The sequence below is a fragment of the Physeter macrocephalus genome, chromosome 9 (genome assembly GCF_002837175.3).
Source record: "Physeter macrocephalus isolate SW-GA chromosome 9, ASM283717v5, whole genome shotgun sequence".
Classification (NCBI taxonomy): domain Eukaryota; kingdom Metazoa; phylum Chordata; class Mammalia; order Artiodactyla; family Physeteridae; genus Physeter; species Physeter macrocephalus.
The window spans coordinates 46,504,767-46,527,755 of NC_041222.1; the positions used below are offsets into that span (position 1 = coordinate 46,504,767).

At 35.8% G+C, this 22,989-nt stretch overlaps 1 protein-coding gene across 31 annotated transcripts in view; it reads right to left on the reverse strand.

The window, feature by feature from the left end:
* Window positions 1-22,989, reverse strand: part of RFX3 (regulatory factor X3) — a 299,451-nt gene that overhangs the window by 228,966 nt on the left and 47,496 nt on the right. For 4 of the 31 annotated variants that reach the window (XM_055087163.1, XM_028493916.1, XM_028493917.2 and 1 more), the window contains 2 exons: window positions 22,242-22,279; window positions 9,488-9,561 (listed from right to left, as the gene is read on the reverse strand). The exons of 12 other annotated variants lie outside the window; for them this stretch is intronic. In XM_055087163.1, coding sequence (XP_054943138.1) covers window positions 9,488-9,521 — 34 coding nt within the window. In that variant the 5' untranslated portion in view covers window positions 9,522-9,561; window positions 22,242-22,279. Of the gene's footprint in view, window positions 1-7,180; window positions 7,283-9,487; window positions 9,562-17,325; window positions 17,409-18,511; window positions 18,626-22,241; window positions 22,280-22,989 lie in introns of all 31 variants that reach the window. 15 more of the 31 variants (XM_028493920.2, XM_028493919.1, XM_055087168.1 and 12 more) reach the window with 9 other exon arrangements.

Genomic DNA, 22,989 nt, shown 5'->3' on the forward strand with positions numbered 1-22,989 from the left:
CTAAAACTAAAGAACAAATGAACATGTGTTTAATTAAATCTATCACTGAGTCAAGGCTTTCTTTCAGGGGATCAGAGTTATTTGCCAGTAACAAGTAAATCCCTAATCAAAGGCGTGCAACTGAGAAAGTATTTTAAAATCTAACTTACTTCTTAGATGGAAGTTATTTCTCAGGGCAGGGCTATATTCATAACTTCTCTCAAAATTCTAAAAATTTCCATTCTTTTTTTTTTTTTTTTTTTTTTTTTTTGCGGTACGCGGGCCTCTCACTGTTGTGGCCTCTCCCGTTGCGGAGCACAGGCTCCGGACGCGCAGGCTCAGCGGCCATGGCTCACGGGCCTAGCCGCTCCGCGGCATGTGGGATCTTCCCCGACCGGGGCACGAACCCGTGTTCCCTGCATCGGCAGGCAGACTTTCAACCACTGAGCCACCAGCGAAGCCCCTCCATCCTTTATATTAGTTTACAGACAACAATATTGGACTAGTAGCCCTTAAATAACTATAACTCGAGATCCAACAGATAAACTAGTTTTTAAACGGGATTAACAAAAAAGTGAGAGCTGAGCCCAAATAAAACCATATGCAACCCGAAGTGGAAAGAACAGAGGTCAATGCTACACTGTGCAATGGCCAGTAGAGGCTGCCAATGTACAAAGACATGCAGGGCTCCCCTCCACCTCACAGGCATACAAGGTGTTGTCACCAAAACAAAAAGCATTTCCATGGTATTGTATGAAGCCCAGCATTCTGGGCTCCTCACAGACCATTATTCAACAGCAATCACCAACTGTCTTTTCAACCACAGCTTCTGGGCTGCTGTCGAACAAACAAAGGAACTGCAGGATATTTTGAGTACTTTTGAAAGATGATCACACTTAGCCACTCTCTGGTCAAAAGAAACCACAAAGCGTTACACAATTACCTTTCCAAAAATGATCCCTCAAGTTTTAGCAACATGTGAAAATGGATACTTTCACTGAAGAACAGCTTGATTTACAGTCTTAAAATCCTCATTTGAATAGATGTATTATTTGACTTCTTCAAATAAGGTGAATCAGTTAGAGTTGAAGGAAATTTTCAGTTACTGAATACAGAGTCACAATTTGATCTATAATTTGGAAGTATCAATCTTAAATTACAAATACTAATATGCTTAAAAAAGAACTTCCTCACATTTGGCAGTCAGGTGAGTTTCTGTCCTTCTGTGCCCCTCACCCAGAGCCAAGAACACAGACATTCAAATACACCAAGTGGCAATCACTTCTTAAAATTCACTTCGTGAATCTGCCCTACAGTTTTAAGAATTGTGTATCTGGTCCTTTCTGAGCTCCAAAACACTGCTAATTCTTGTAGAGAGGAACTTTGCTGTCAATCACTGCTCCCTTTTGCCACGCAAATATGTGCTGCAGCTTTCACTTGTCACTCCTATTGTATGTAATGTAGGCAGCTTAGCACTAAATCAATTTAAGGAACTGCAGAAGTTAAATACATACATTATTATGATGATGACAGAAAAGGCAACGAATGTCTCGCAGCTCCATTTGCTTTCTTTGTTAAGAAAGAAAAGCTAATTATCTGCAGCTGTCAACCATGAAGACCTAGACCTATTTAAGTCAACATTAGCCTTGGAAAACTGAAAATATTTCTCATATTTTTGCCCAATTGTTTTCTTTTTGCAAGAAGAAATCTCATTACAAAATATTAAACATTCTGAAGGACAATGTAAAAACAAGCCGAAAAACGTTAACACTAAACATGTGTATCCCTTTTCTTAACCAATTCATTTTAATATTTCAAAAAACTGACGGCCAATTTTTTGTAATATCCATCCTCTAATTAGCGTAGCCAAAATTTAGACAAATATAAAGCCTCTCTACATAAATTCATATTAAAAAATTCAACTGAAACCCCACAGACTAGTGGTTGCAATGAAATTACATTAAGATGATCAAAGGAGAAATTTTAGCCATTTATTTAATTAACAAAAGGAAAGAAAGAAAAACACGTTCCAAAGTTAAAATGCTGATAAATGACAGAAAATTCACACTGAATCACCAGCTTCTACGTTGTATAATGTTGTCTTTATCTACCAATCTTCCATTTTTCAATCTAGTCCATTAGAATCTAGAACTGAACAGCTAATTGGTTTTGAATTTTCTTTTTCCAAATTTAAGGATCAACTTGTATATTTCCTGGATATCAAATAAGAATAAAAAGAATACTCTTAATAAGTGAAAAAAAAACCCAAGCTTATTATCATCAATATATAAACTATGGAATCTCTTAACAGTGTGTTCTTAAAAGTTTTCAAAGGTCATTATTCTTAATTATGAACATAAACATTCTCTACATTTGCTCTTACTGAGTTTTCAGTGATAAAACATTATTTGTTATTTCTTTGGAAGAGCTCTTCTCACAGGAATACACTTAATAGTATTTTAAAATTCCATATTAAAACACTGCCCATTTAGCTGTGTAATGAATTTTTTAAACACATGTACCCCTAATATAAGCAAAACCAACACAGATAAATTGAAACTCTATCACGTAAGAAAAAATTTGACAAATGGTCTAACAGAATTATAGTTTTAAAAATAATAGCTTCATGTTTAAGTTCCTAAACCAGCCTTAAGGAGAAGTCTTTTCTAACTACACCTAACCCACAGTTCCAAGATTCTGATTTGCTACAATTCCTCCCTTCCATCTGAAGGAATCACTATTGTATTTGTAGGAGACAAGGAAGAAAAAGGTCAAGAACTGTTAACAGCATAAAAAGCAAACTCATCTCAGACCCAAGAATCACATGTGGAAATGGCTAAGGTATAGACACAGACATGGCCTGTGCCATAGGTAAAGAAATAATATAGTTAAGGAGCTACGCTACACCAAACATTAAGTAAATTTTCCACTGTCCCCAAACTAGTAATTGACAGGATCAAGATTCCATCGTAACTTTGGACAACAAAGCCCAGGTTCTTTTCATAACACCATACTACCTCCAAGCAGAATTCTTCTCTGGCTTTACATTTTTAGAAATCTGTATCTATCAAGATTGAGTGATGGTTGCCATCCTTTACAATTGATGATGCTGGTAACAGTGTTATCCAAACACACATACACAGCAGAAATGACAAATATATGATTAGGAGGCAATCCTTTGTCTTAAAATGAGGAGGATAAGATAGGTGACCTTCGAGGGTCCTTCTAGCACTAACATTCTAATATTCTTTGGATTATTTTTATTGCTAAGATATTTGGGAACAGATAAGAAGCCTGTGGCTATTTCTTTTCTAACTTTCTGAAATCTGTTCAAGATAATAATTCCCAGTTGATCACTATTTTATAAAAACTTAAAAATAGCATCTACAACTAATGTAACTCTCACAACTCTGTGAGACAGATTATTATTGTACACAGGTGAGAGAAATAAGATTCAAGATTGTGGTGACTTGGCACAAAACACCAAACTACTAATAGAGCAATTCCAAATGCAGGCCTGCCCTACTCACAACTGAGGACACTTCCCATTATGTACTAGATGCCACCGTAACTTTATACATCGCCACAACTTTGTTACATGCCCCCTCACTTGGTCCTCAGAACAACCCTGTAATGAAACAAGGCAGGTAATATTATTCTGGCCTCATTTTACAAATGAGAAAACTGAGACTCACAGAGAATTTAAACCACTTGCTTAGGATCCTTCAGAGTAATGGCAAAGTCTCAAACACAGGCCTCCTGACTCCACGTCCAGTGTCTGTCACTGTAATTTTTACTGTCAATTACAAGTTGGCTTTCATATATCTTTGAAACATTTCTATGCCTACCCTGTGTAACCTGGTCTCTCTAAATCTGAAATCTACTAAAGGTAATTGAGCTCATAAAAGCATCATGTTTATGCTTCCATATGACATAACTTATGTTTCCAATACAGAATTTATTTTCCAAAGATAAATATGACTGTCAAAAAGATTTCCACCCAGATTTTGACTGATCAAGAACAAGGTTTCTAATACTAGAAAAAATCCTACTTGAATCCCAATGGAAAAAAAGATGCCTAATTTGGGAGTTTGTTAAATTATGAATCAGCCTTCTCCTTGCTTACATCCACTTAACAGGCCAGACAGTAGTACTGCCTTTCTGTCATTAATTCCCCAGAATCTTTCCAACCAAATGCACTGCCATTTCTGAAGGCCAGAATGATCTCATTTAGTAAAGCAGCTTCTTGCCCTTTCATTAGGCCCTAATCTAAATTACAGTATAAAGACATAAGGCTCTGTATTCGTGACTGGCTCATGAAAAAGGGCACTAGCTGGCCATGTGGCCTGATGAAGTCCTGGGACACAGAAGGGTCTTTTTTGGACTCTATCATTCCAAGAGCAGGGAATTTATTTTGAGCCAGAAAAATAAAATATAATCTTGGGCCACCTGGTTCTGTAACACTCTATATTTGTTTAGAAAGGTCACTGTTGTCAAGTTATTGAATGTTATCTCTGGAATTGACAGGGAGAAGTTTTTGAAAGCAGGCCAGGAATATTAAAGCACCGGATATTAAGGTGTAAAGTAGTATTTAAAAGCTTGGGCTTTGCCACAGTTCAAATCCTAGCTCATGGCCTTGGGCAAGGCAACAGTTTTCTTAATCCATTTTACCCATCTATAAAACTTAGATAATAACATTCTAGAGGAATATTTGTAACAATAAAATGATGTAAGAGTTATACATCATTAGTCTACAGTTACCATTCAAAACTTATTCGATAATTATTATCTATTAATTTTTATTCTCCTTTTACTTTAGTTTGTCATGAAACTAAAGTTTCATTGCTTTTATTAAACCCTTCTCCAGACAACAAAGTGGAATTTAGAGACTCACCATTTATGCTACGCACATAAAATATGTGGATTTAGAGCCTATCTTTAACAAAACTTCAGTCTATCTTAAGCAACAGTCACTTCTTTTTTTAATTAGATTTATAGCAGCTATTGTTTTGTTAGTGGAATGACTGGGTCACTGTGTCACTCAAGAATGAATACTAAACAAATATCAAATCTGCATCTGAACTTCAGTAGGACTAGTACTGCTGTTTTACTGGACCACTGTCAGAGTATCCTGATATTGTTATACGATAGTTATTTTCTTTGTATTAGGTAGTATTCTAATCATGTTTCATAGCAGTACTATGACCCAACTGTTGCAGCAACAATACGGTCCAGAGGTGTTACAGACAGGCTATTTACCCCCTTTCTCTTTGTGAAATCAGCAATGTGGCTAAAAATATAAAAATAATTAAAACATACAGTTAGAAAAGCAGCTCAATCAAAATGCCATCCAGAATGTTGCCATACAGCACTGTTTTCAGTTCAGCAGGCCAGATTCCAGACTGACTTACAGAACCCCTTTTGTATCTCAATGGTGGGCAAATATTTCACCTGCACTTCGGCAGGAACGGCCATCGTGATGTATTGAATTGAACTATCCCCACACATGACTGCTTTCTCCCAAATCAAAGCAGGCACTAAAAACTGGAGCAAAAGTTACAGTCTCAGGCTAGGAAACAACATTTCTATCTGTTTTCTACTTCAAGTATTAGCTGCTATGCAGTTTCCTGCTCGGTGTCAATGAAAATAGGTACACATCTTCCATGTGAGCTGCTGGGTGGGTTCTCTGCTTTCTCCACATCAACCTAAGAGATTTATGAGTTATCAAAAACACATTTCAAACTCCAGGTTCTAAGCAAGAAGACTACTTACAGATCAACAGACAGAAGTCTAACACAGAAGTACTGAAGCAAGGGCTATAAAGGTAAGGATCAGAGGAATTTGTAAGCTTACACAGAAAAATCAATATGAGAAAGCTCTCTTGACCAGCCTCATTTACCCAACTTGCTAATTGAACCCACACTCTCCACTTCCTCTGCAACCATACGGACAGATGCCCATGGTGTGCTGAAAACTCACGGCATGTGGACTACTCTCTGGTATGCCCCTCACTTCTGCTCCCTAATGCTGAGTATATCTTCTCCCCAAATCAGTAGTATTTGCTGATTAGGGGAGTTTTATCGTTACTATAATTAACAAATTTAATTACATAATAGATAAACAATGAAAGCAAAAACAAAAGCTAATGTATCTTTAAAAACTAAGCCAAAAGCTTTGAAAGACTTGATAAAGGCAAGTCACTACAGAACAGTGCTGTTGACATAGGCAAGGGTAAGAGAAATATAAAAACTGGTGGAAATCATAAAATGTAGAATAGTGGCTCTCAAACTTTAGCATGGAGGCCTTGTGAAAACAGATTGCAGAGCCCCACCTTCTTAGCTTGATTCAGTAGGTTTGGGGCGAAACCAAAGAATTTGCAGGCTAAGAAACTCCTATGTGATACTGATGCTGCTGGTCTGGGAACCACACTTTGAGAATCATTGCTTTTCAATTCTCTATAGTTTTAATCTAGAGAAACAAAATGTAAACTGGAAATGATTTGTTATAAATATAGATTTAAGAAGGACTTGTTCCAGTCAGCAAACCCATACTATAAGGAAAGACCTTGGCCCTAATCAAAAGACAGTCTATTTATATGTTTTGAATTAAAATGTTAGTGGGATGTATGCATCATCTTTTATGATCTGTATTAACTGACTTTTTTCAGTTAACGGACAAACTATGAGAACCAAACTCATCAGAAGAGATCTCCTGTCAGATACGGGTTATAAAAGTATTACCAGTCTAAAAATCCTTTCACCTTCACTATTTGTAAGAGGAAAATTCTAACCTGATAGAATTGGTTTAAAAACTTCCTAAAAACACAAGCTTACTATATCAATGAAGCATCTAAAATAAAAGTTTACGTATCACTATCTGCAATTTACATATGAGATTTCTGAGTCAGAGAGGATAAGAAACATATCTTAAGGTAGTCAACCAAGCAGCAGAGTCAAGACTTGAATACATATCTGCCCCCAAATTCAAAGTGGCTTTTTTTTCCCAAAACTTATAACATTGCAGTATGGTCTTTGGAAGAGTCAAAGACAAGTTAGAAACAATGCTGAGCTCCCAATCAATCTACATGTCCACAAAATAGAAAATGCCCAAATTTATTCAGCTGTGAGGACCTGATGGATTATGAACATTATATCTTCCGTTTTGAATATGATCATAAGCATCATCCATAAGCTGTACTTACTATTAAATGGCTAGCTCATCAAATATAGGGCACTGGAAGACAGCTGGTCTACCATCACTGAAGCAAAGTTTTTGGCAACACAACCCCACTTAGGCAAGAAATCTGTGGAGAATGGATGACAGAAAGATTCACATGCAGATGCAACAGGGTAAGTGAAATGGAGAAAACCATGTTCAGAGAGCGTCAAAGAAGCACATTAGGTATACACTGAAGAAAACGCATCCGAAGATAACGGCATTTATGGACTGCTTGGAAACAAGAGCAGACAAGCCACCCAGTGACAGCAATCACCACTATGATGATGCCATTAAAGCACGCTTACCATTTTAGAAACTACAGGTAGTGACAAAAGCATTTTATCGTTGCCTTGTAAGGTGGTGATGTCTAACGTAGTATCATATGAATTCCAAAAGTAAAGAGGATCATATCTGTTAAAGTATGAAGGAATTCAAATGTCCAGTTTTACACATTCAATCTAATATGTTTAAAACACTAGCCCCAATTAGTATTCTAGTATTTGAGATCAGGGAGCAGTGTGAAGATTTGTAATAATTACAGGAAATATCCTAAAGTAGCTATTCTGTTTCTTTAGAAAGTGATTTAGGAGTAAATAAAGACCTAACATAACCTAGGAGTGGTTAGGGTGGCCACTATAAAACAAAACAAAACAAAACAAAAAACATAAAATAACAAATGTCGGTGAGGATGCAGGGAAATTGGAACCTTTGTCCACTGCTGGTGGAAATGTAAAATGGTGCAGTTGTTATGAAAAACAGTATGGAGGTTGCTCAAAAAATTAAAAATAGAACTACCAAATGATCCAGCAATCCCACTTCTGGGTATATATCCAAAAGAATTGAAAACAGGATCTTGAAGAGATATTTGTACACCCATGTTCAATATAGCATTATTCAAAACAGCCAAGAAGTGGAAGCAACCTAAATGCCCATCAATAAATAAATGGATAGCATGGATTGGGAGTTTGGGATTAGCAGACGTGAACTATTATATATAGAATGAATAAACAATAAGGTTCTACTGTATAGCACAGAGAACTGTATTCAATATCTTGTAATAAACCATAACAGAAAGGAATATGAAGAAGAATATATATGTATAGCTGAATCACTTTGCTGTACAGCAGAAATTAACACATTATAAATCAACTATACTTCAATAAAAAAGAACTGAAAAAAACTATACTTCAATAAAATAAATTTTAAATAAATAAATAAATGGATAAATGGTATACCTGGGAGGTATTGAGGGTTTGGTTCCAGACCACCTCAATAAATCGAATATTGCAACAAAGTGAGTCACATGAATTTTTGGTTTTCCAATGCATATAAAAGCTACATTTACAGTATACTACAGTCTGTTAACTGTGCAATAGTATTATGTCTAAAAAAATGCATAAACCTCAATTTAAAAACTTCATTGCTAAAAAATACTAACCATCATCTGAGCCTTCAGCAAGTCATAACCTTTTGCAATAGGAAAATCAAGTAATATAATAATAATGAAAAAGCTTGAAATATTGGGAGAATTACCAAAATGTGATGCAAAGACAGGAAGTGAGCAAATACTGTTGGAAAAATGGCACCGACAGACTTGTTTAATGCAGGGTTGCCACAAACCTTCAAATTTGTTTAAAAAAAAATGCAATATCTGAGAAGCACAATAAAGCAAAGCACAATAAAATGAGGTATGCCTGTACAATGGAACATTATTCAGCCTTAAAAAACAAGGCAGTCCTGTCATATTCTACAACATGGATAAACCTTGACGACGTTATGCTAAGCGAAATAAGACAGTCACAAAAACACAAACACTGCATGATTCTATGTTTACGAGATATCTAAAATACTAAAAGTCCTAGAAAGTGGAATGGTGGTTACCAGAGGCTGAGGGGAGGGGAGAAAGGAGAATTATTCTTCACAGGTATAAAGTTTCAGTTTTGCAAGCTGAAAAAGTTCTAGAGTTCTGTTGCACAACAATGGGCATATAGTTAACGTGTTGTATGTACTGTACAGTTAAAAATGGTTAATCTGGTTAGAGAAAAAAACATAGGAATAAAAATGTCTTGAAAACTTTGGTAAGCTTATAGAAAAAGTACTAAAAAGGTTCACTGTAACTTGCTTAAGAAACAATCTTACTAGATTCAATTTTAATCATCATAATCTCTTAATAACACTAATTTCTACAAAAGTCTAGGAATCTATGATTTAAATTTGTTACTTATAGTGGAAAGGAGGTACACCATAACAGAATTACTTGGAGGACTTTTAAAATATTACTTATTCTCACCCAGAGAGATGCTCCCAGTTGAGTGAGCCATCATTACTGATGCAACTGTGCTACATTCTTCAACTGTGCTGGGACTGAAAACAGATTGAGAATTGCATTTTTAAATGACAGTTTAAATCAGTAATAAGAAAATTCAATTTAATCACTTTTCCTATAATAAGGAGATTACATGTATTGTTTGATATAATTAAACTTTCTTCACACTATAAAGCTAAACATGGGTGTTATTTTCTGAAGGCATATGTAAGACATTATAAGTGTGGCTGCTTGAACAATGAACAATCCTTGTTATGAGATCACATATACATTTGGGCTGGGCACCCATGGAGAACAGAATCAACAATATATGGAAAATGCAGGCAGAAATACCTCTCAAGACTTCTGAAATATTCTGTCCAGAACATTTTTCTTTTTGACAACCCTTTCCTATGTGCATTTATCTCCAGATGCCTTTTTCCCATGATCTCCTCTCTTCTCCAAAGCATTTTTCTCATCGTTTCTTTCCATATTTAGAGGAAGGGGAAGAACTAAATTTTCCATACCCAAACTTTCAGAAACAAAGTAATCTCTCATTTCCATACATTACTGTTTCATTTCCAGAAAAACAAAGCTACATTTTAAGAACGCAGGGTTGGGCTTCCCTGGTGGCGCAGTGGTTGAGAATCCGCCTGCCGATGCAGGGGACACGGGTTCGTGCCCCGGTGCAGGAAGATCCCACATGCCGCGAAGCGGCTGGGCCCGTGAGCCATGGCCGCTGAGCCTGCGCGTCGGGAGCCTGCGCCCCGCAAGGGAGAGGCCACAACAGGGAGAGGCCCGCGTACCGCAAAAAAAAAAAAAAAAAACCAGGGTTAATGGAATCTTTTCACGTTGACCTCACTTTGGTGCATTTTTCATATACCATATTTTTAAAATCTATTGCTAAGTATCCAATAGTATCAAAAACTTAAGCCCCAAAGAGGATCCATTGACCAATATTCTCTACTGGTAACATTCCTTAAAGATTACATAAACATATTATTTTACATGGAAATTACACATTATAACTTCTACTCTTTAAGGGTATATTTGAGCTCTGTAATATCTTTTTTTTCTCATTTCCTGCCTTCTTTTGTGTTAAATAGATATTTTCTAGTGTATCTTTTTCATTCCCTTGTTGTTTCTTTCACTATAATTTTTTGACTTATTTTCTTAGTGGTTGTTCTGGAAATTACAATTAGCATTTTAATTTAAAACATTCTAGTCTGGATTTATACTAACCTAATTTCAATAATAATTTAAAACTTTCCTCCAATATGCCTCTGTTCCCTTGCCTTCCTTTTTATTATTATTGTCAAACTACATCTCTATGTGTTATAAACCCATCAACAGTTTTATTATTATTGCTTTATGCAGTTGTCTTTTAAAACATAAGAAGATAAGTTACAGAGAAAAATGCATCTATATGTATTTTTATATGTAGGTCTTTCATAATACCTATGTAGTTACCTTTACCATTGCTCTTTATTTCATGCGGATTTAAGTTTACTGCCTAGTGTCTTTTTGTTTCAACTTGAAGGACTCCCTTTAATACTTCTTATAGGGCACGTTTGCTAGTGACAGACTCTTTCAGTTTTTGTTTATTTGTAAGTGTCTTAATTTCTCCTTCATCTTTGAAGGAGATTTTAGCTAGATACAGAATTCCTGGTTGCCAGTTTTTTTCCTTCAACTTTGAAAATGTCTTCCAGCATCCGTGGTTTCTGATAAGAAGTCAGCTATTTATCTTATTTTTCTCTTCATATTTTCAAGATTTCTTTGTCTTTCACTTTCGTAAATTTAACTGTGATGTCTAAATTCGACTGTGATTTGACGATGACGGGTTTATTCTCCTTGGAGTACACTAAGTTTCTTTAATGCGTAAATTAGTATTTTTTCAGCAAGTTTGGGAAGTTTTCTGTCATTTCTTTTAACATTCTTTCTGCTTTTTGCGGTTTTTTTTTTTTTTTTTTTTTTTTTTTGCTCTTCTTCTGGGACTCCCATTATCCCATTATGTATGTGTTGGTACACTTCAGGTGTCCCATAGGTCTCTTGAAGCTCTGTTCATTTTCATTTTCTTTTTACTCCTCACACTGGATAATTTCTATTGAGTTACATTCAAGTTGACTAATATTTTCTTCTACCAACTCATATCAGTTATTGAGCCCCTCTGGTAAATTTTTCACTTTAGTTATCATACTTTTAAGCGCCAAAATTTCTATATGGTTCTTTTAAAATAATTTCTATGCTTATTGATATTCTCTTTGGTAAGATATCAATTTCACACTTTCCTTTAATTCTTTAGGCATGGTTTCATTTAGTTCTTTAAACATATTTACAATAGCTGACTTAAAGTCTTTGTCTATTAAGTCCAAATCTAGGCCCACAGGGACACTTTTCTGTTAGCTAGTTTTTCACTTTTTTCCCATGTATGTAGCATACTTTTCTATTTCTCATAATTTTTGTGTTGAAAACTAGACATTTTGGATAGTTTTAGATATCTATTTGGATATCTAAATAGATATCCGAAACTATCTATTTAACTAGATAGTTATCAAGCTATCTAGACAATGTATTTTAACAATTCTGGTAGCAGAATCTTCTACACTGCCCCACTAAGATTTTTTCTCTCTAGTTCTCTTCTTTTTCTTGGTGCTGCTTATTTATTTAGCACTTTGATGAACTAATTCTGTAGTCCCTGTATTATGTGGCCACTGAGTATTCTTCTAAGTTTTTGTTTTTAAGCCTGGCTTCCTGGATCAGTATAATTTAGTGGTCAACCAGTGATTGGTCAGATTTCCTTAAATGCCTTGCCTGTATATCTTCCACCCTTTGCCAAAGCTAAAGGAACCTTTGTGAGAAGCCACACCTTCAAACTTCAGGTAGCTTGTAAGACAGCCCTAGCTTTCACTTCCTTCTTGCACAGAGCCTCAAGGTCGCCAGAGGTGGATCCTCTCCTTTTCCAGGTCTTTCCTGGGCATATGCACAGCCTTGCACATCTGCAATCTTTTAGATATCTAGAAATATGTTGGAGCTTTTCAAAGTTCCCTATGGTTGGCTAATCCTCCAGGATTTCCTTCTACATTCCTGGCCAGGCTCTTGTTTGCCCCACCTGAAATCACAGCCTTAAACAGTGGAGATGTTGCCAACAGTTGCTATTGTTTCAGTAAAGCCCAGCGGGTAGGCATTTTCTTTCCCCAACTGAGCTGAGCTCTAAATCAAATCAATAGCCAATCACTCTCTGAGAACTGAGTTTTCCCAGGGAGATACAAGTTCGGACAAAATATTAACTGTGATCTAGGGATGGTGGTTTTCATGGATCTCTAAAAGTGGTCAGATCTCTCCACTGTCTGCAATGCTGCCAGTTTCTGCTATACCACAAGCTGGGGAAGGAGGGAGAATGGGAGTGGGCACAAGTTAGATGCCACTGTCATCTCAAGGTTCAGTAGTCTTCTCTTGGATAGACAATTTTCAGTTCATTCTCTGGCTTTGATCAATTGCCAGAATTCTGAAATGGTTGACTTTAGTTGTTTTGCGTTTATGTTGTGTTAGAGGGAGAGGGAGTACACTGAGGCCCTCACTCCAGCAATTTGGAAGCCAGTCAAGCTTTGTAATATTTTAAATCTATCTTCATGTATTTTTTTTAAAACAAAAAAGCATTCTTAACAACAACAAAATTGTTTTAAAAAAATTATTCTTATAAGCGTTTAGATCACTGGTTCTCATCTCTGGCAGAAACTTACAAAACATTTTGCAATTTTTTTATTTTTATAATTTTACAATTTTAATTATATGGGAAAATAAAATATGCAGTATTTATAGTTAAATAGGAAGAAATTGATCTATGAGAGGGAAAAGATAAACTGCATGAGTAATGTTTCACTGCAGCATATCTTTCCTGTTAAGTAATATGCAAATGATCAGAAACTGAGGTGAGTCCATGTCTTAGTTTTACTCTCAGCCCCCAAAGGCTTCCCAAGTCTTTGTGGACAACAGAAACAAGTTCAAGAGAGGAAGAAAGACTATGCCATCTTTTCTTAGCTGGCTAACCTAGGCCAAATCCAATTCAACTCTGACAGGGATAAAGAGAGTCACGAAAGACTGGGAGTAGGAAATTCAACAGAGAAGAAGAATCAGAGACCTGAAAATAGGAAGCAGCCCAATCTCCTGAGATTTCTCTGAAGAGACTCAGCACAGAGACTGGGTTTACCTCAGGTTTACCCAAGTATTGGCCAAACCTGTGTACTTAAAGGTTCAGTAAGATGAGCTTCTGGAAAGGAAAAATTATTCATTACTATTCTCTCTTCAACACTGCCTGACATTAGCAAACCAGAAAAAGACCAAAACTGTCAAAATAGGCCAAGAAAGGGAAACACCCTTTAGCAAGACTTTTATTTTCAAGTACACTGCCATGCTTCTCTGGCTTTTCCATTACTGTGTAACAAACCAGCACAAAACTTATTGCTCAAAAAAACAAAAACAGAAACAAAAACTATTTTTTTGCTCATAATTCTGCAACCTGGGCTGGGCTCACTAGCTCTTCTGCTCATCTTGCTGGTGGTCACTCACACAATTGCTTTCAGCTGGCAGGTAGGAACTGGGCTCAGCTAAAATCCTAGGATTAGGGTGACTGGGCTTCTGTCTCCATGTAACCTCAGAGCCTCTCTCTCTCTGCCCCCCTCTCCCTCTCTCTCTCCCTCTCTTCCTTTCTCCATGTGGCCTCATTTCCACATGGTCTCTCTAGGAAGGTAGCCAGATTTCTGACATAATGGTTCAGGTCTCCCAGAAACATAAAAGCAAAAGCTACCTGGCTTTCTTAAGGCTTATGCCCAGACTTCAGACAGCTCTAATTCTGCTGCATTCTGTTTGTTAAAATAAGCTACAGGCCCAGTCCAGATTGAAAGGAAAGAGACTTCACAAGCGTGTGAATACCCAGGGATGTGGTTCACTGTAACCACCATCAACATAATAGACTACTAAAACATTAAAGCCAATGTTCAGATGGCTGGAATGGGAGCAAACACAAGAAACTATAAAATGGCTAAAGTTAAATGAAGACTCGTCAATTATAATCAGATTCTATTCTCTGTTCTTTCCCATACTGAAGGTCATTCTAGGTTCAGTGAGAATCTTAATTATAGGTGGAAGGAAATGAACCTGATTAACCACTTATAAGCCATATGACCTTGGACAAGTCTGTCATTCTCTACAAGCCTCAGCTCCTCAATTGCAAAATGGAAAATTATACAGGCCCTGCTTTTCTTACTGGAAGACTGTACAGAGAAAATAAAACAAGAAATGAGAAAGAGCTCTGAAAACGGAACTGCTATACAAATATAAGGAAGTAATATTTATCTGACAGGATCCTAAGTATAGTCAGTCTAGCTAGGCTCCATTCTCTCTATTAATAAAATTATAATAATCATAGTTAATTACCTCATATGCTAAATTACTACCACAGCAATGGTATTATATATAGTAATGGGCTAAAATTATGTATCGTTACTATAAAGAATAAAAACAATAATACTAATGATTTATTGTTGTCTAATTATATGTCAGGTGCTGCTAAATACTTCAACTAAACTATAACTAACCCTTACAATAACTCAACAAAGTAGTTATTATCCCTCTTTTACAAATAAATAAACTGAGTCAAGAAATTGACTACTTAGAGTAACTTGCCAACAGTCACACAGCTAATAAGTGGAAAATCCATTTTGAATGTTTAATGTATAATAGGTGCTTGATAAGTATTTCTCATCTAAATTAAAGAAAAATAAACAAAGCCAGGACTATCTGGCTTTAAAGTAACTACAACTAATTACATCAAAATATCTCTCTCACAATTCTTTTTTTATATGCAGCTGAAACTGGAATTACAGCAAACATATCAAATTAACATGAGCAATTCATCACCTTCCTCATCTGCAAAATGGTTTCCAATCAGAAAGTATCTTCATTTTTTAAAATATCTAATCTTTAATCCATCTACTGAATCATAAGTTATAATGGTCTTATTATAATGTAAGAATACCAACTGAAAAAAAAGGTATACATTTACATAGTAAAATATTTCTAAAACAAAACCAAAAAGAGAAAAATAGCAAATATCTTTAAATGGCAAAATACGTAGAGTATGAATCACAAATAAAAGTTCATATCCTTATATTATGAAGAAATCTCGAAATTTAAAAGAAGGAAGGAGGAGGAAGAGAAGACACTACCCAATAGGAAAGTGTGCTAACGATATAAGTGGACAATCAGCAAAAGAAATACAAATGGCTAATATACTTAAAAAAACATATGCCATTAGTTATCAAAGAAAAGCAAATATGAGTGAGATTTTTTTCAACTATCAGACTGGCAAAAATACAAAAAAAAAATTACAAAGATTGATCACACCTAGTATCAGAGAGCATGCAAAGAAACAAAACATTAAAGTGTTAGTGTTGGAAGTATGAAATGGCATGACCTGTCTAGACAGCAATTTGGTGGTTGATAAAAACACTGAACATGTACCCAGCCTTCTACCCAGCAATTCTATTCCTAAAAACTCATATAAAGAAAATAATTGGATGATGCACAAGGTGTACATACAATAATTAATCATAAACCCAAAATACAGGATACCGCCTAAATGTCTAGCTAGAGAGCTGCTTAAGTAGATATGCCAATAAGAATGCATAAAATGTTATTTACTATCATGAAAAGATATGAGTGTCAAACTTAAAAATAAATTGTATGACCCAACTTTTAAGAGAAAGTGCATGTATTTTTGTGTTTGTAAGGGAGAGGGAGCATGCACATATGTGGACAGAAGCACACCCAAGAATGCCAGAGTGAGCACATACATACTCACTGAGAGAAATTCTGAGAAGATGATAATAATAATCTTGGGGACAGATGTGTAGTAAGCTTTGAGCAGAATGATAATTTTTTTTTACTCCCTTCTTTGTACCTTTCTGGATTTTCTGAATGTTTTATAGCATATAAATAATTTTTGTAATCATAATACAATAAAATTGTCATTTAAATGTCAACTGTCATAAGCCTAAGGCTCTGTAAACTTCCAAATGTTATTACTTTTAATATAAAATACTGATTAAAAGGCAGTTAATATGGACACTGAATGAAAATTTATTTTTATTCCTCTTTCAAATGACAAATTCAAGTCATAAATCCTTCATAGTTGTTTCTATTTACAAATTATTTAAATTTGTAATTTTGTTAAGAATTTCTCTTAAAAAAATAAAAGCAAAGCAGAAATGTTTGTGCTACAATATACTTAGCATAAATGTGCTGTATGTCTTTAAGAAATAATTTGCATATATAAAGTCCTAGAGACTTAGGTTCTATAGCTTAAAAAAATATAGCATCAGCTTGGTATATTAAAGGGAGATTATTAACTTATGCTCGTTATTTACAGTATAAGGAGAATTCTCAATTAGCCAATTGTAAGATTATCCACAACTAATCTTGCTTTTCAGTTTAGCCATTGTACCCGGAGTGTAATCAGTTTAGTTATTTGCTTTGTATCTCTCTCAGCTCTATTTATTTGCATGAAGCCAGTATTCTAGAAAAAGAAATGCTTAAAATCAATTATTCAACTTGGATAGTGCATGGACAAGTGGGCAGCTATTACCCTCAAGGCTGAGTATGAATAACATCAAGATAGACCACTACACCATCCCACCATCCCTTACCTGATAACTCTGGAAACCTTTGGGGTCATTCTGTTGTCACAGTGATTGGGGAGGGGAAGTGGTTCTAATGCCATTTTGGCCCACAGTCGCTAAAACATGCTACAACATAGGATAACCCACCAAGAACTGTCCCATCCACAACGACAAGTGTCCCCTGCTGAGAAAGGGACCGTGATTTTCTTGTTCAACGTTGTATTTCTAACCTACAACATAGAGGCATTAATAATTTGTTGAAAAAAGTCAAAACAACAATTTATAGCACTTAGTGAGATATAGATAATATAAAATAATGAGAACGGACAATGGAGAAACTAGACAGTTTTCTACCTCAACCTGAGACAAGCCTTTGTGGCTGGGCTCCAATATACCTAGGGGAAATCTATGAACAGACGTATCTATACCCAAATATGTAGAAAAGCTTAATAGTCCATACCCACATACAAATTATAAGGAGATTATCTTCCATTACCGATATTTAGGTATATGCCTCCTTATATTAGTAAAGATTAGTAATTATGTCAACTCAAGACATGCATACTGGTGCCAACTAAGCTCAATCTTGCCTTGGCAACTGGGTGGCCAAACAGCCTTGTAATTTAAGAGTATGGGCTCTGCTATAAGACTGCTGGGTTTAAATTTGGCTTTACTATGCATTACCTGAATAATTTACTTAACATCTTAATATACCATTCAAACCTTGGTAATTTACTTTCTTCTAGCATAGTCTTCTCATCTATAAAATGGAATAATGAAACAGATTCACAACCCCCTACTGGAAGCCACTGGCTCAGATATGTCACATGACTCAGAATTTGTTTAATTTTAGAAAGCAATACCATATACAACACTGCAGATGGATCTGGGGCAGCAACCCATAATCATTCACATTAACACTTCTGTAGCTAAATGAATGAATGTTCAAAGAGTGGGTAAAGAAAGACCCTTAAGTACCTCACCTCATTTTGTTCAGGTTTTGCAGCTAAATTAGTTTTACCACAAACTTAGGGAAACTGGCTATTTGCAGAGACTTTAGAAATTCAGAAGTGAAGATAATGTAGGATAGCTGGGGAGTAGGGGGTTGAGCAGGAAGGATAGGGGTGAATAGTAGTCAGAAGGGAACCTAAGACAATTATGCTAATTAAAACAAACTGAGAGTTGACTGACCATAAATTCCAAGAAACTAATGCATCTGTCACACTGAACTTTTAAGTAAACATTTACTTCCTTTCGATAAAAGTGAGTTTTCCAGAAGTTAAAATCTGAAGACATTTAATATTTTCTGCTTCACCTGTGGTTTCCTACTTACAACTCCATATGGCTTTCTTCCTAAGAGTGAGTCTGATATTGAAGCTTTTGCTCAAGGTAGGACCAAAACTGGTGTCTCCTTAATAAAATAAAGCAATTAAATTCTTGTTGACCGCTGCAGGACAAAGCGAAATTTGAGAAGTTAAATAGTAAATGCAAGAAGTATGTTGAATCTTATATCCCAAATGACTGAAGTTCAATTTGCCCCTTCATCCCCTCCCTGTTCTGTTGGTTTTCCTGATCCAAACTCCTAAACAAACATTAAGACTTATGGGGGAATGAAGGGAGCTACAGGCACACCCTGTTTTATTGTGCTTTGCTGTACTGCACGTGGAGATACTGCGCTTTTTACAAACTGAAGGTTTGCAGCAACCCTGCATCAAGCAAGTCTGTTGGCGCTATTTTTCCAACAGCACGTGCTCACTTTGTGTCTCTGTGTCACATTTTGGTAATTTTTACAATATTTCAAACTTTTTAATTATTATATTGTTATGGTGATCTGCAACCAGTGATCTTTGATGTTACTGTTGTAATTGTTTGGGGCACCATGAACCACACCCATACAAGATGGTGAACTTAACTGACAAATTTTGTGTGTGTTCTGGCTGCTCCACCAGCCAGCCATTCCGTCATCTCTCTCTCTCCCTCTCCTCGGGCCTCCCTATTTCTTGAGACACAACAATACTGAAATTAGGCCAATTAATAACCCTACAATGGCCTCTAACTATTCATGTGAAAGGAAGAGTCACACATCTCTCACTTTAAACCAAAAGCTAGCAACACTTCCCTGGCGGACCAGTGGTTGAGACTTAGCCTTCCAATGTAAGGGGTGTGGGTTCGATCCCTGGTCGGGGAGCTAATATCCCACATGCCTCGAGGCCAAAAAACCAAAACATAAAACAGAAGCAACATTGTAACAAATTCAATAAAGACTTTAAAAAAATGGTCCTCACCAAAAAAAAAAACCAAAAGTCATTAAAAAAAATAAATAAATCAAAAGCTAGAAATGATTAAGCTTAGTGAGGAAGGAATGTCAAAAGCCAAGACAGGCCGAAAACTAGGTCTCTCACACCAAACAAGAAGCCAAGTGGTTAATACAAAGGAAAAGTTCTTGAAGGAAATTAAGTGAACATACAAATTAAAAGGGAACACACAAATGAAAAGTGAAACAGCCTTCATGCTAATATGGAAAAAGTTTTAGTGGTCTGGAGAGAAAATCAAACCAGCTACAACATTCCTTTAAGCCAAAGCCTAATCCAGAATAAGGCCCTAACTCTCTTCAATTCTATGAAAGTTGAGAGGTGAAGAAGCGGCAGAAGAGAAGTTTGAAGCTAGCAGAGGTTGGTTCCTGAGGCCTAAGGAAAGAAGCCATCTCAGTAACATAAAAGTGCAAGGTAAATAAAGCAGCAAGTGCTGATGCGGAAGCTGCATTAGGTTATCCAGAAGATCTAGCTAAGATAATTCAAGAGGGTGGCTACACTAAACAAAAAATTTTCAATTTAGACAAAACAGCCTTATAATGAAAGATGATGCCATCTAAGACTTTCATAGCTAGAGAAGAGAAGTCAATGCCTGACTTCAAAGCTTCAAAGGACAGGCTGACTCTCTTGTTAGGGGCTAATGCAGCTGGTGACTTTGTTGAAGCCAATGCTCATTTACCATTCTGAAAATCCTAGCCCTTAAGAATTATGCTAAATCTTCTCTGCCTGTGCTCTATAAATGGAACAAAGCCTGGATGACAGCACATCTGTTTACAACATGGTTTACTGAATATTTTAAGTCCACTGTGGTGGCCTACTGCTCAGAAAAAAAGATTCTTTTCAAAATATGACTGCTCATTGATAATGCACCAGCTCACCCAAGACCTCTGATGGAGATATACAACAAGATTAAGGTTGTTTCCATGCCTCCTAACACAACATCCATTGTGCAGCCCATGAATCAAAGAGTAATTTCAACGTTCAAGTTTTATTATTTAAGAAATGTATTTCATAAGGCTATAGCTGCCATAGATAGTGATTCCTCTGATGGATCTGGTCCAAGTCAACTGAAAACCTTCTGGAGAGGAATAACCATCCTAGATGCCATTAAGAACATTCATGATTCATGGGAAGAGGTCAAAATATCAACACTGACAGGAATTTAGAAGAAGTTGATCACAACCCTCATGGATGACTTTGAGGGGTTCAAGATTTCAGTAGAGGAATTAAATGCAGATGTGGCAGAAATAGCAAGAGAACTAGAAGTGATGCCTGAAGATGTGGCTGAATTGCTGCAATCTCATGATAAAACTTGAACAGATGAGGAGTTGCTTCTTATGGATTAGCAAAGAAAGTAGTTTCTTGAGATGGAATCTACTCCCGGTGAAGACACTGTGAAAATAGTTGAAATGACAACTAAGGATTTAGAACAATACATAAACTTAGTTGATAAAGTAATGGCAGGTTTTGAAAGGACTGACTCCAAGTTTGGAAGAAGTTCTACTGTGGGTAAAATGCTATCAAACAGCCTTGTATGCTACAGAGAAATCCTTTGTGAAAGGAAGAGTCAATTAATGGTGGTAAACTTGATTGTTGTCTTATTTTAAGAAATGGCCACAGCCGCCGCAACCTTTAGCAAATACCATCCTGACCAGTAGCAACAATCAACATCGAGGCAAGACCCTCTATGCTCTACCAGCAAAAAGATTATGACTCACTGAAGGCTCAGATAATGGTTAGCATTTTTTAGCAATGAAGTATTTTTTAAATTAAGGTATGTACATTATTTTTTTTAGACATAATGCTATTTATTGCATACTTAATAGACTACAGAATAGTGTAAACATAACTTTTATATGCACTGAAAAACCAAAAAATTCACGTGACTCACTTTACTGCAAGGTTCACTTTATTGTAATGGTCTGGAACTGAACCTGCAGTATCTCCAAGGCATGCCTGTATCATTTATTAAGCATTACTATGCACCAAGCACTGCATTACGAACTTCACATATATCCTTTATTTAGTTTTCACAAGGCTGCAAGGTAACAGTTATTATCCTCATATTACATAAGGATATTGAATTAATCAGTGGGTGAACCATGATTTGACCTCAGGTTTGACTAACTCACCAACCCATTAGCTGTTTGCACTAAACCACTTTGCCAAAGGATATAGCTTCATTCTCACATTTCTGACTAATGGCTGCCTTCCTCTGCATTTTTTATCAAGTATTTTTAAATCACACATAATAATATGGAATATATATTATCTCTCAGATTAAGGGCACTTTAGTTCTTTCTATAATCCCAAATTTGCAATGTACTTGCAATTTTTATCTTAATTTATCTCTGAAAAATAATATAAGGATCTCCATAAACTACATATATCATATTTAGTTATAAGAGAATTATATACATATTGCATACATTTCCAAGCAATTAGCAGCTTAATTAGCTAATTAATTAGCTAATTAATTAGCTAATTTCCAGCAATTAGCAATTAGCAGCTTCAGCTAAAAGAACCTTCAGCTTGGTAGAGACTTCAAGGATAAAACATATATTTAGTTGAACAGATAACTATTCCAGCCTTAAAGATCTTTACAGAGTATGACATCCCAAATATCCCTCTATTGACACTCACTTTTAGGGAATATCTTCTTTATGATAAATTCAAATCGTCCTTCCTATAATTCAAGCTTATTCTACTTAGGTCTGTCTTTCAAGGAGATAACTTAAGGATCTAACATACCTGTCATTTTGTTGCTTTATTGATTTTTAGCTGAAATTCTGTAATAAAAAATAAAGAGAAATACAAGTAAATTTGAAAACAGATTCCCCCCAAGCTTCTTGAATCCTTCCTCACTTCTCCCAATATCCATTTTTGCTGCCCTTTCCAGTGCCTCTCTAATTGTTCCATGTTCAGAATGAACTGTGGAGAAAAGAGTCAAACATTACTAGTTTAGAGTGTTTAGTTTAGCACTCTAAACTAAGAGCTCAATGGCTAAGTTTAAGAAAAGTAATACTCCAGAAAAAGGAATGAAGTTTTGCCATTTGCAACAGCAGGGGTGGAGTTGGAGGGCATTATGCTAAGTGATGTCAGTCAGACAGAGAAAGACAAATACTGTATGATGTCACTCTATGTGGAATCTAAAATATACAACTAGTGACTATAACAACAAGGAAACAGACTCACACATACAGAGAACAAACTAGTGGTTACCAGTGGGGAGAGGGAAGGGGAGAGACAAAATGGGGTAAGGGTATTAAAAGGTAAAAACTATTATGTATAAAATAAATAAGCTACAAGGATATATTGTACAACATAGGGCATACAGCCAATATTTTATAATAACTATAAATGGAGTATAACCTTTAAAAATTGTGAATCATGTTGTACACCTGTTACTTATATAATATTGTACATCAACTATATCTCAATAAAAAAATTTTTAAATAAAAAGTACAAAACTGTTGACACATTAAATGTGTACAATGCT